Genomic DNA, 13,729 nt, shown 5'->3' with positions numbered 1-13,729 from the left:
AATGCAGGTGGCGAAACGCATGTAATGTTTTAAATAGGACAGTACAGGAACAATCCTAACAATGCCACTGAACAGCGGCTGGCTGGGGATGATCTACGCGGAGCTGTGCCCATGTTCGATCGTGGGTGTTCCCAGGCTTCTGGGCTTTGCTGATTAACCCTCCCCGCCTTTCTGCTACCTGTGCCAGGGTGTTTTTAAGCCTCCCCAGAGGCACTGAAGGTTAGCTACAGCCAAGCCTGAGGACTTTGGGGTGTGCCAGTGCTTCCACTGGGACCAAAGCAGGAGGTTCCTGGTTGGAGGGTCTCGCCCCTCCACTCAGCCAGACCCATTGCCAGTGGGGTCAGGAAGGAATTGTACCCCCTGGACAGACTGGTACAGACTTGGGAGGGCTTTTACCTTCCTTTCTAGCAGGGGACTTGACCCTCTGCCCGCAAACGGGCAACATTTCATAAAGGCAGGCCGCCAGCTGCCCTGGCACCCCTGCTCTCCCCCAGGGCAGGCCAGGGTGTTCAGGCAGAGTTTAGAGCAGGGTTTGCAGGGACAGGGTGGTCGGCTGGCGAGGACCCAGCTGATCCAAACCCCACACACCACTTGCTTGACCTCATTTACAGCCTGAAGGCTGCCAGGCAGCCTGGCTGGAGCCTCCCCCGCCTGAGCCCGCAGCAAGACGTGAATGGCCGGCCCAGTCCCCAGACAGGCAACGCTGTTCCTTAACAGCGGCTCTCGGGTGTCCCCGCAGTAACGCGAGCTTGTAGCAGTCGATCGCTTTTTGCATAATTCAACTTTGCAAGGGAGCCTGGGACGCAGTGTTAAAGAGGCCAGTGTTTCCCTTCCGGCCCTCGCTACCGGAGCAGGCTCCGTGCGCCCCGGGGCTGCAAGGGGGGCTGGGGCAGCCCCGCGCCCTTACCAGTAGCAGCTGGTGTAGACGCAGCCGTGCCGGGCAAGGGCAGCGCCCGCCCCCGCCGCCCGCTCCATCGGCGCCCGGGCACGAGGCCGCGGCGCTTCCTTCCCGGGCGTGAGGAAACGCGGCTGCAGCGCCCGCTGCCGGCAAGGCGCAGCGCCGCGGCGGACGGAGCCTGCGCCTGGCAGGAGCGGGAGAGGCCTGAGCCCGGCGGCGGCCTCCCCTCCCCGCAGCCGGGAGCCGAGTCGCGGGTCGCGCTGCTCCAGGCAAGGCTGGCACGGCACCTGCCCTGCCGCGGGGAGAGCAGGGGCAGCCGCGTCCTGCCCCTGCCAAGTGCTGTCCGTCTGCAATCACAGCTGCCAGGCAGCAATGCCAGAGAGGAAGGCGCCACCCCCCACCCCAGTCTGGACCAGTCTGACCAGGGGGAAACATCCTTCTTGACGCCAGTCTGATGATGGGTCTGACCCTGAGCAAAGGGGTGAGACCCTCCAGCTTGGAGCCTCCTCGGGCCAGCACTGGCACACCCCGAAACCCCCAGGCTTGGCTGTTGCCAACACCCAGTGCCTCTGAGGGAGGCTTAGAATCACGCGGACGCAGTAGTGGAAAGATAAGGGTGGAGGCAGAAAACATCGAGGAACACAGCGCTACACCTAGATCGTCCCTGACCAGTGCCTGCATCGGTGACATGTAGGTGGACCTGGGTGCATGTGCATCCCTGAAGCTTGGCGGTGCACCCCTGTAAAAAGCACGGCCAACACCAGCGGCGGCACCTGGGAGCAGTTGCTGCTTGCCCCCCCTCCAACACCGCCGGCGGCATCTGCGCGTGGTCCCCAATTGCTGCTGCTGCTGCCAGCGGCATCTGTGGGTGGTCGCCAACCACCAGTCGGCACTCACCAGCCCTGCCCCTGCCACCAACAGTGCCACGGCTGCCTGCAGGAGCTTGCCGCTGCCACACTTCCACCACTGAAAGCACCACCACCACCTGCGGGAGCTTGCCATGCCCCCCCAGCCTCCAGGGGCACGCTGCATTCATGAGCGGCTGTCCAACCTCTTCTTGGACACCTCCAGTGACGGGGAGTCCACAACTTCCCTAGGCATCTATTTCACTGCCTCGCTGTTCTAACAATGAAGAAGTTTCCCGCCGGCATGGGAACCAGCCAGAGAGAAGCATAGTTGGTACCTGCTGGGGCAGATACTTTCGTAGTAGAGCCAGGTGCTTCCTCGTGGTGACATTTAAATCAGTGGCAGGAGAAGGAGATTCCTGGACTAGGTTTTAAGTCCCTAGGAACTGGCAGATGCTTGAAAGGCTTCTCGGTTACCACCGGCAATCCCTCAAGTGGAGGATGATCTCTACCACGGCTCATTGATGGGTCTTGAGGTGGCTTAGAGTCCAATCCTTGAGCCACAGGTCCACCCACAGAAATTGCAGGTGTTTCTGCAGGGGAGAGTAGGCCGTGGGCGGATTCCTTTTCCTCCTTCCACTCTCCTCCTCTTTGAGGGCGAGACACTTTACCTCAAAACATCTGAGGCTTCCGAACGCCTGACCCATAAAACAATGTCTTCTTTAAAACCGCTAGCTTTACCAAATGCATTCCAGTCCCTTGTCAAGTTTAATTATGCAAAAGTTATTGATTGATAAATACATACATTACAGGGACACCTGAGGACCACTAATGAGAAACAGCTTTGCCTATCTGGGGACATATGCTGTGTGCTAAGGGAAGGGAAGCTTGAACCAAGCTGCCTTGCAGCATTGAGACTGTAAATGAGGTCAAGCAAATGGTGTGTGGGATTCTGAGTTGAACTGAAAGGGGCTGCATGTGTTTGGTCTCTAGAAGTTGCTTTGGATGTCACTTACCTTTTACAGTTTTAAACTCTTCTCATTAGCACACAGAAATAAGGAAATCAGTGACCGAGGGGTTTAAAGGAGTATTTAGTCTTTCTCACAACCATCAATTGTCCTGTCTTATTGCAAAGGAGGTATTCCCTTTTCCTGACAACAAACTTAAACTGTCCATATTTGACCTACTAGTACTTCTGTTTTCTATTTTCACAGCTACTATGGCCCCCGTATATCCTGTTGCGCAACTTTCAAAGCAGGCCTGACTTTCTCCAAGTGCTTAAGGCTGTGAGAAAAACTATGTTCTGGTAAGGTTGGAGTGAAATACCAGTGATATTCCAGGAAATATGAGAGGGTTTGTTTTTTTTTGTGGGGGGGAGGGGGTGATATCTTTTACTGGACCAACTGTATAGTCGGAAGCAAGTTAAGACACTTAGACAGGTCTCTGGGAAAGAATGTCTTGCATTCGAAAGCTTATCTAATTTTACTCCAGCTACATAGTTGGCCTAATAAAAGGTATCACCCTCAGAAATTTTTTCCAGAACAAGACACTTCTGAAAACTCCTGGCTTCACATCAAAACCATGTTGAGGTCTCCAATTAAATGTGTGCATAAGAGAATTTTGGAGTGTACAGATGTGAGGTTTCTGGCTGATGCCCATTTCTAACTGAAATATACTAAACTTTTCTCTTTTTTCTTTTTTTGGGACTAAAATCTTCATGTGAACTTTTCACACATTTTCTTCCTAAAGAGGAGGGAAGCAGAAAAACAGTCATGAAGAAAACGGGTTTACTTTTCATTATAATAATTCTGTTTTGGATTGGAGAGTATAGTGTAACAATGTCTGTTTGAAAGACTGCATGGTCTTTGTCCTCTCTCCCATATCAGTTGAACCATATAGTATTAGTAGTGTATTCCCAAATCAGAACCACAAGATAAGAAAATGTATTTAGTAGCCAGTATTAATGAAAATGTTGGTGCCCATGCATTTGAAAATCAGGCCATAATTTAGGAGCTAATGAATTAGGAACCTACAATTTGGCTTTTCTAAAAATCAAGAACTTTATGCTACTAAAACTAGTAGACGATTATGCTTTGGGTCTGAGATCTTGTTTCAGTCCCAGATGACAGCCGGAGATGTGGCTTAGTGCCGTGAAAAGGAAAATCATATATGAAAAATATATGAAAAGGGAAAACCTTTTGATGCTGATGATTATTTAGTATGGAAAAGGGAAGACTGAGGAGGTATTTGGAGATTAGAAGGAATTTTCTGACTATGAGGATGGTCAAGCATTGAAACAGGCTACCTAGAGAAGCTGTGAAATCTCCATCCTTGGAAACTTTCAAAAACAGTATGGACAGACGCTTGGCTGGGATGTTTTAGTCAGGGATAATCCTGCCCTGGGTAGGGGGCTAAATGAAATGACCTTGTGAGGTCCCTTCCTATGATTTTGGGTTTCCTAACCCATTAATTGTGCAAGCAGGTGTGACTGAACTATTGAACAGAACTCTAATCTCCAAAATGGCTCTTACAATATGGTTTCATAGTTTCATAGTTGGTAGGGTCAGAAGGGACCTGAGCAGATCATCAAGTCCGACCCCCTGCCATGGCAGGAAAAAGTACTGGGGTCAAGTGACCCCAGCAAGGTGTTCGTCTAACCATATGTCCAGATGTGTTTCCCCCCATCAAATAGGAACCTTGCTGTCAAGGGCTGAATTTGGCCATCTGCATTGGGGAGATCGGGGAGGTGAGCAGGTAGGGAATCTAGAATGCAGTGCTTCACTGAAAGTTAATTTCACACCTGAGTTGATGTTCATCTGAGTTAATGTTTGCACCTAGAGTTAAAAACAGTCTGCAGGGCTGTGAAATAGGAGCTACATTATCAGGAGCAGCTAAAAGACAGGAAAATTAAAAAAGAAAGGCTAGCTTTATTAGTGGTATGCCAAGATCATTTAAAAATCAGAAAGGCTTGTGGAATTAAAAGCTTAGAAGGAATCAGGTAGATGATAATGAGCCATGAAGTCAAGTGACTCCCTCACTGCTGCCTGAATAGAAATGCTGCTGCCATTGCCAGGCCCTTTATTTTAAGTCTTGGGTGGAAGAGGAATCAAAGGTGGGAGGTGCAACTGCACCCTTGCATCTCCCAGATCTGCCCCTGTGATAGTTAAATTTCTATTTTGGTTAGTCTATAACAGAGGTGGGTAAAGTCCGGGCTGTGGAACCTGCATCACTGTGGCTGGTTTCCATGGAGACCCCAGCAGCGGGGGCACTGGCCAGGGTTTCCATGGAGATCAGCCTCAGCAGAGCTGACAAGCCATGCAGGTGGGTAAGGAGCTGCGTTGGGGCTGGGATCTTGCCGTGGTGACACCATGGTCCAGAACTGGGCCAGAGCTGTGATCTGCTGCCTGCACACCCTGGGCTGGGATGTGCAGGCAGCAGATCACAGCTCTGCCCCAGCTCCAGACCACACTGTCACCACTGCAAGATCTCAGCCCCAACCGCAGAGCCCCTCCCCGCCCAGCTGCATGGCCTGCCAGTGCTGCTGGGGCCGGTCTCCATGGAAACTCTGGTCCCATGCTGTCACAGTGCCACCACTGCTGGGGTCTCCATGGAAACAGGCCACAATTATGTGGGCAGGAGCGAATCCAGCTGCAGGCCAGATCTGTCATTTGCCCACCCTGGTCTATAAGGTGCAAATCTACCCTGCCTTTGTTACAGAATCATAGAAAATGAGGGTTGGAAGGGACCTCAGGAGGTCATCTAATCCAAGCACCTGATCAAAGCAGGACCATCCCCAACTAGATCATCTCAGCCAAGGCTTTGTCAAGCGGGGTGTGAAAAACCTCCAAGGATGGAGATTCCACCGCCTCTTTGGTAACCTGTTTTACTGCCCTCTTAGTGAAAAAGTTTCCTAAGATCCAACCTAAACTTCCCTTGCTGCAACTTGAGACCATTGCTCCTTGTTCTATTATCTGCCACCATTGAGAACAGTCTAGCTCAGGGGTGGGCAATTATTTCAGTTGGAGAGCTGCTAAATGAGTTTTGGTGAGCTGTTGAGGGCTGTAAGGGTAGTCCCATCCCTTGAAACGTGCCCTGCCCCCTGGTCACCATCTTGGGACCAGAAGTCCCACCCCTAACCCCTGACCTTTGCCATTGGAAGTCCCTCCCATTGCCCCAGAAGTACTCCTTGGAGCGGGGTGGGCCGCAGTTTCCCTCTTGGAACTGAAAACAACCAAATCATATAATAAAAGTCAAACATCTACATAAGGTATTTTAGTTTTGTCAAAAACTATTTTTGTCCTGATTTATGTGTGTTTGCATGGTGTATATAGAGGTGATTACATAATAGCTGAAACTACAGTCTTATACTTATATACTGTGTGTGGGAGCACATGTGGCATGTGGTTGGGGGATGGGTGGGTGTGTATGGTGGGGTGTGGGGAGTGTGTGTGGGGCTTGTGATGGGGTGTGGCTAGGTGTAGGGTATGTTTATGTTGTGGGTGTGTGGGTTTGTGGAGGCGGGATGTGAACCACTCACACACTCCCCCTTGTGGTGCACAGGCCCTGCCAGCAGCAGCAGCAGCAGCAGGCCCTCAGGGTGTTCATGGCCTGTGCAGGCACAGCCATCCAGTGGCATGCAGCTCCAGCCAGTTCCCAGGAGCTGTACATGGTGGCATGGCGCGGAGCAAGGTCGGCCCATCTCTATTGTGCAATGTTCCCTGCGTCTCATGTCCAGCTCCTCACGTGCCACTGTGGGGAGACCCAGCACGATGGAGCCAGCTGCCTTCCCCACTCCCTGCCGCCACATGTAGCTGCTGGGGCGTGCAGAAGTGGAGGGAAGCCCCATCTCCTGCTTCCCAGTGATGTCCTGGAAGCTGCGTGCACTGGCAGGGAGCAGCGAAGGCAGCCGGCTGCATGGTGCAAGGCTTCCCCCGTGGCACACAAGTGCTGGGAGGTGCCTGTGAAATGCTGGAGCCCAATACAATAAAGGCAGGCCAGCTTGGCTCCACCCCTTGCCGCCACATGCAGCTCTCAGAACTGGCTGAAGCCATGTGCTGCCAGGTGACTGTGCCTGTGTGGGCCATAAGCACCCCAAGTCTTCACCATGTGCTGCTGCTGCCACAAGTAACAGGGGCTGTGCACTGGGGGGGGGGGGGAGTCTCCACCCCCACACACACACCCCCACACCCTGCCCACCCAGGCCCTAAGCTTCATGCCCCCACCAGCCCCAGCCCCATGATCTACACTCCCACTCAGCTCCAGCTTCTACCCCCTAGCCTATGCCTACTGCTGCTTCCCTACCTGGTATCCTGAGCAAGTGCTGTAGGAGGGACCCGGAGGAGCCACTGGAGGCTGGAGTAGCTGAACAGATCCCCTGGCAGCTGCAGCAGTGGCACCAGTGGCCCCACGTGGATGCTGCGCATGCTGGCTGAGCTGGGACCCTTCTGTGCACAAGGGTGGGAGCAAGATGCACAGGCTGGGCAGGGTACAATTAATTGGTGGGTGCCTGCTGGCTGGATGAAACCACCTGGCGAGTCGGATCCAGCCTGTGGGCCATATTTGGCTGCCCCTGTCTAGCCCCATCCTCTGTGGAACTCCCTCTGTTATATCCCCTCTGTCTTCTCTCCTCCAGACTAAATAAGCCCAGGTCGCTCAGTCTCACCTCAAAAGTCGTGTGCCCCAGCCTCTGAACCATTTTCATGACATTCCACTGGACTCTCTCCAATTTGTCCACATCCTGTAGTGGATACAGTACTCCAGATGTGGCCTCACTAGTGCCAAATAGAGGGGAAGAATCACTTCCCTCAGTCCACTGGAAATGCTCCTACTATTGCAGCCCAGTATGCTGTTAGCCTTCTTTGCAACAAGGGCACACTGCTGGCTCATATTCATCTTATTGTCCACTGTAACCCCCAGGTCCTTTTTAGCAGAGCTGCTGCCCAGCCAGTCACCCCCAGCTAGTACCGGTGCGCAGAATTGTTCTGTCCTAAATGCAGGACTTTGCACTCGTCCTTGTTGAACCTCGTGAGATTCCTTTTGGTCCAATCCCTCGAGGTCTCTCTGACTCCTAGCCTTACCCTCCAGTGTCTCTATGACTCCCCCCCCAGCTTGGTGTGTCTGCACACTTGTTGAGGGTGCACGCTGTCTATGCCATCTTATGAGCCACAGTTTCACGCGTGAAGTAGAGTTGCCAGCCCTCCAGGATTGCCCTGCTGTCTCCAGGACAGATATGAATCTCCAGGAGACTGCTGAGAGTCAGGGAGATAAATGATAGGGCATTCATTAAATAAATATTAAATGTTGAATCCAATTTATACAGTAGTCTAGTGGGTTTTTAAAAATGCAATAGTCATGTATATTCGCTTTCCTGAGTACAGTGCAGTAGATCAGTCATTAATGTCCTTACATCCTCCCGAAATAAATTCAAACAGTTGGCATTCCTACCCCGAAGACACTCACAATGTGTGTGGCACCCCAAAAGGATCTCAAGGCCCCCCAGGGAGCTGGTTATGGAGCACTTTTCCAGCGGCTCCGCCCAGTGCTGAGGGCAGTTGGAGAGCAACAAGCCCTGTCAGGGGGCGTGGGCGCTGCCGCTTTAAGAGCCAGGCGTTCGAAAACTCCTTTGGCGGGAAGCGGGGGCGGGGCCAGCGCCGCTCGGCTCCACCAATCAGGCGCCGGCAAAACACTTCCCTTCACTTTCACGCGCCAAAAATTCCAAACGTGGCGCTTCACCCTCCCGCTGTCTCCCTCCGCTGCGCGCCCGGGACTACGCTGGGGGGAAAAAGTCCGCGCGCAGCGAGGGGCGGTGCTGGGGCCGGCGGAGGGATACGGCGGCCGTTCTCGTGGCGCCAGAATTCGGAGAGAGGCGACGCGGGCGCGGGAGGCGCTGCCGTCGCTGCCGCCATGGTGATGCTGCGCAGCGGGGCGGGAGGCTGCGGGATGTCGCTTCGTAGCGCGCTGAACTCCAGCTCTGAGTTCCTGTCGCTCGACTCGCCCTCGCCGTTCGTCCGCCGCGTCTGGACCCGCGCTGGGGCCGCTGCTGCCCGCGCCCAGAGCAGCGTGAGTAGCGCCGGGCCGGGGCTGGGGGAGGGGCGGAGCCCTGCTGCACGTTACCTGCATTGCGCAGTTCCCTGGTGAACACTGCAGTCGGTTTCGGCCGGCCACGCGTGCAAACCGAGCTCCTGCTGCACGTTACGTGTATGGCGCGGTTCTCCTTGGACCGGCCACCGTGCAGAGGGAGTTCCCTGCTCATGTTACATGTATTGCACACTTCACTGGGGGGACACCGTGGTCCATTTTGACGGCCATGTGGGCAAAGTGAGACCCCTGCTACAGGTTACATGTATTGCGCAGTTCCCCAGCAAACGTGTGTAGGGATTTTGGATCCGCTGCCTATGCAATGTAAAGCCCCTACTGCATGTTAGATGTATTGCGCAGTACCCCAGTAAATGTGTGCTGTGACTGTGGACTGGCTGCCCGTGCAATGTAAAGCCCCTGCTTTTTGCTGCATATATTGCGCAGCTCAGTAGTGAACGCTGTAGTCCATTTCGGCTGGCCACCAGAGATGTGGGGAGGAAAATTTTCCAGTGCTTTATTTTTCCGTGGAAAATTTTCCATTTCTAAAAAGTTATTGTTTCATAAAATTCATTAGTAATAATGAATGGATGCCAGTACAATATTAGGCAAGCCTGGCAGTTTCAAAGTTGTAATTAATGTTTTTCAGGTGATTATCCCTAGAAAGTGTGTGAGAGGGTACATGTATGTTTTATTGATTTGTAAACTGGAGAGTAAATACACTCTCACTTGAATAATATTCCAAACCAAACATCAAGTTATGAATTCACCTAATTGGCTGTGCCATACATTCATGTGTGCAAGGTAACAGATTATACGAGGAACTAGTGAATCATGCAGTAAATGTAGACTAGACACAGGTGCAGTGTGGTTATCGTGTCATTGGAAGGACTCTCTAAAAAGAGCTGACTGGCTACTAAGTTAGTGCTTGAAAATGTGGAACAGCTCTAGATCTGGTTTCTATCTGGCTTTTAATCTGAATGCATAGCAGGGCTGGAAGGCTCACACAACGAATGGGAGAATTGTACAGTGTTTGCATAGGGTTTGAACACTAAATGCCTAGCACAATTCACCCGTTCATTGTATAATTCTTACTTTGCCCAGCTGGTCAGTATAAAGTAAGGATCATCCAATTAAATAGTAAATCATGCAGTCAGTTTAGACCAGCTACACGGGCAAAGTAAGGATCGCACAGTAAATTGGTGATTCACATGATTAATTTAGACCAGCCACCCTTGTAAGGTGAGACTGGTCCCAAAGGGCAAAGTAATGATCCCGTAATGAACTGGTGAAATGCACAGTCAGTTTAGACCAGCCACCCATGCAAAGTCATTATTGCACAATAAAAATGTCTGTCCAACTCTAAGAAGAATCACCCTGCTATTAAATTAGTGCTTGAAAATGTGCAACAGCTCTATAGCTGGTTTCTATCTAGCTTTCATGTGAAGGCTTAGGCTTAAAGGCACTGCTACAGTGGTGCTCAGCCTTTTGACACACCTGGCAGCCCTCATTGGACTCCTGGTGCCACCTCCCTAGCCGTAGTGAATTGAGCAGCACCTCATTTCAAACACTGGTTCTTTGATGACTGCTTACCACCTTGCAGAGAGGCAGAGCAGCAGCCAGGCAGGGACAAGCCTCAGCCTACACTTTATCTCTGCACCTCACAGCATCCTTCAAAAGATCCCGTGGCACCTCAGGGTGCCTTTGCATCCTGGTTGAGAATCACAGCTCCACAGGTACCAAGCTGAACCTCAAGGCTTTATTCTTGTGGGCAGAAGTATGGAGCTCTGGCTCAACCAAAATAAAGACGTCTAAACTAGTGACTCTCAAGGTGCTATGGCACCTTGAGGGGTTGTAAAATGCTTTCAAAAGCAAAGTGGGGTAATGTGCAAAATTTGTACTGTAAATACACAAACCTATACATGATTTACAGCATAAACCTATTTGTAGACCTGCACATGATTTGGTTATGATTTACATGATTTGTAAACCTATACATGACTTACAAAATAAACCCAGAGATTTCAAATAGGATATTTTAGTATCAAAAACATCCTGACCTTTTGTGGTCTTTCTGAGTCCTTTGTCACAGAAGAATTGTTACTATTTTTTTTCCATAGTTAGAAAAACAAAAACAAGGGAAAGCTGAGATCTAGGATTTTTTGAGCAGTGCCTCATGTCTAACAAAGTTGATCTAAGCTGTTCGTGGGTTATGCAGCATACTGATGCTTGGAAGCTGAAGCTGGTTAGAAAGATTAAACCAGGTCTGTCTCTGTTTTTTCTTCCGCCTCTGTATTTAGGATTTCTTGTACATAAAATTCAAATGTCCACAGTTACTTTGCAACCAAATGCTTGCAGGCATGATAAGTACTCTGTAAGTCTTAAATAATAACTTCCATACAGAGATCTAAAAAAGAATGATATGTTTTTAATTAAGTGCAAAATAGTCCCAATTTTAAATCTTTCATATTTCTGAAAACTGAATATATGTTACTTTAGACTCTCCTTGAGCAAGGATGTATGCAAGACCAGGAGGAATGTGTAGAATTTGTCTGTTTTTTTTGAAGGATTTGAAATGGAATGCCTCCCTGAATTCCACCATCACTAGTTCCTAGGTAAACACCACAGCAGTATGAAATTGAAACTGATACATCAGAGCTAGTTCAGTCTGAAAATACGAAGTCTGTATTGTTGAATGTAGCTGTCTCAGTCTTCTCCAGGTCAGGCAGTTCTCACAGTGGCAGAGTCAGGGTCTCTGGCAATAGAGACCCACCAGGTCTCTGCTGTCAGCCAGAGCTTGGGACATTCCCCAGAGGAATTTTGCCCCTGCAGCACACATGGAAAGTTCTCTGTTTCTTCGTAGCACAGTTGTCTTGGGCATTTTAATTGAACATCTCTTCCTTTCTGTGGTGGGTTCATAGTTTTCTTTCTAAGAGCTACAAAACCATGAAAGAAGAAAATCTTTGATTTTTCTGGGATGTGTTTAAAGGACAGTACTTTACTTCCCCTTGCTCATCAGAAACAAATGGCAGTTGCATAGAAAACAGTTGGCTGCTGGCCTGTGGATGTTTACATCAAGACAGTTAAGCAGGGAAACCAGCTGGCATATGGTTGAAATTCATAGTGAGGCAAGTGAGCAGGATACAGGGAAGCTTCCTTTACTAAAATCAGACAGAAGTGATGCCATTAATGATCTATTTTTCGTAACCCTCTTGCCAAACTCTGTGAATAAGACCATTGTTCCTACAATTTACAGAATTAAAAAAAAGAAAGTTGCTCTGAAACGTTCTCAATTTGGGAGAAAGGCAAGGCCACACCAAGAGGAAGAATTTTCAGGTCTGGGCCATCACATAAGCAGGATTGATCTCAACTTCTGTAAAATGTGCTGGCTCCTGCATCCTTTCTGATACTGTACCAAGGAGTCCTTTGTCTCCAGTGGCTTTGCCTTATTTATCATCACTCAGTACTGTCATCTGCACTCAGCATGAGCGCAGCATCAAGAAGTGTGAGCTAGTAAGATTCAGATTTCTCTTCCTTGGAGAAGAAATTGCCTCTTCCCTTCTAGCCTGCAGAACTCCCCCCGCCCCCCCTCCATGGTATGGCTGTTCTCCGTCAGACAACTTGCAGGCCACATGCCAACAGATTATCATAGCCCCGGAGCAATCCCTCCCTCCTACCACACACCCTCCCCCAGCAGAGAATCTGATAAGGAGCAGCAGTTGCTCATGTTAAGGTAGCAAACCGTCAGTTTGGAGGAAATTAAAAAATATTGTTCTAACTTTAGTTGCCTCACTAAGAGCACTGACACAGAGTCCTTGTGTGAAAATTTGTGGGTAAACAGAATTTCCTTTTTAACTGCATAGATTTCATAGACATTAGGGCTGGAAGGGACCTCGGAAGATCGAGTCCAGCCCCCTGCCCAAAGGGCAGGAAGTCAGCTGGGGTCATAGGATCCCAGCAAGATAAGCATCCAATTTACTCTTGAAGGTGTTCAGTGTAGGTGCTTGAACCACCTCCGCTGGCAGACTATTCCAGACTTTGGGGGCTCGGACAGTAAAGAAATTCTTCCTTATGTCCAGCCTGAAACGGTCTTGCAGGAGTTTGTGACCGTTCGACCTCGTCATCCCATGGGGCGCTCTGGTGAACAGACGTTCCCCCAGATCCTGGTGGTCACCCCTGATAAACTTGTAGGTGGCCATCAGATCACCCCTGAGCCTGTGCTTTTCCAGGCTAAAGAGTCCCATGGCTCTCAGCCTGTCATCGTAAGATCTGTTTTCCTGACCTCTGATCATGCGCGTGGCTCTCCTCTGGACTCTCTCAAGCTTCTCCACATCCTTTTTGAATTGTGGAGCCCAAAACTGGACGCAGTACTCATGCACACTGTTCAAATGCAAACCCTTCTCATTCTTTCTTATTATTACTATTTTTTAGGAATTTTCTTCTGACAAAGTTGAACGTTTCACTGGACACTGTTTGAGATCAATGAGAAAAAATAACCTGTCATCTTCAGACTCCAGCTTTGACAATAGTATGAAGGTACTAAGTGAGAATGTTAATGGAAGGCACTTTACAAGGTAAATGCTTTTTTTCCATGTTCCTTAGCCACTGTCAAATTGAAATCTAATAATTTTAAAAATCAAGGGTGAAAGAGTAAAAGTATTTCAAATGCTATTCCAGTACCTATGTTCTCCCCCTCCCAGTTTGTACTTTTACTACCAGTTATCTTTCTTTCTATCAGAAATATTCTCAAAAATGTTGTTGTAGAGACCTGTACAAATCTGGCAATGGTACACAATGCACAGAAGACCATATATATATATCCCCCCCCCCCCCAAATCTTCTTGTTAGGAAATTGTGCTTTCAGTTTTTGAGACATTAGTATGTGGCATATGACAGTATCCCTTACAGTTTT

General features: G+C 49.8%; 2 protein-coding genes across 11 annotated transcripts in view; one reads left to right on the top strand and one right to left on the bottom strand.

Annotated features, from left to right (window-relative positions):
* NTAQ1 (N-terminal glutamine amidase 1) overlaps nucleotides 1-5,107 on the bottom strand; it is a 129,824-nt gene extending 124,717 nt beyond the window's left edge. For 2 of the 10 annotated variants that reach the window (XM_090040605.1, XM_090040603.1), the window contains exon 1: nucleotides 908-5,097. In XM_090040605.1, the coding sequence (XP_089896731.1) occupies nucleotides 908-975 (68 nt within the window). In that variant the 5' untranslated portion in view covers nucleotides 976-5,097. Of the gene's footprint in view, nucleotides 1-907 lie in introns of all 10 variants that reach the window. The other 8 variants (XM_090040598.1, XM_090040595.1, XM_090040596.1 and 5 more) reach the window with 8 other exon arrangements.
* Nucleotides 5,108-8,554: 3,447 nt separating this feature from the next.
* Nucleotides 8,555-13,729, top strand: part of ATAD2 (ATPase family AAA domain containing 2) — a 57,390-nt gene continuing 52,215 nt past the window's right edge. The window contains exons 1-2 of the mRNA XM_090040586.1: nucleotides 8,555-8,802; nucleotides 13,249-13,391. Of these exons, the coding sequence (XP_089896712.1) occupies nucleotides 8,647-8,802; nucleotides 13,249-13,391 (299 nt within the window). The 5' untranslated portion in view covers nucleotides 8,555-8,646. The remainder of the gene's footprint in view (nucleotides 8,803-13,248; nucleotides 13,392-13,729) is intronic.

This window comes from Crocodylus siamensis, chromosome 3 (genome assembly GCF_052110815.1).
Source record: "Crocodylus siamensis isolate JL-2025a chromosome 3, ASM5211081v1, whole genome shotgun sequence".
Classification (NCBI taxonomy): domain Eukaryota; kingdom Metazoa; phylum Chordata; order Crocodylia; family Crocodylidae; genus Crocodylus; species Crocodylus siamensis.
This window is presented reverse-complemented; position numbering and strand designations above follow the sequence as displayed.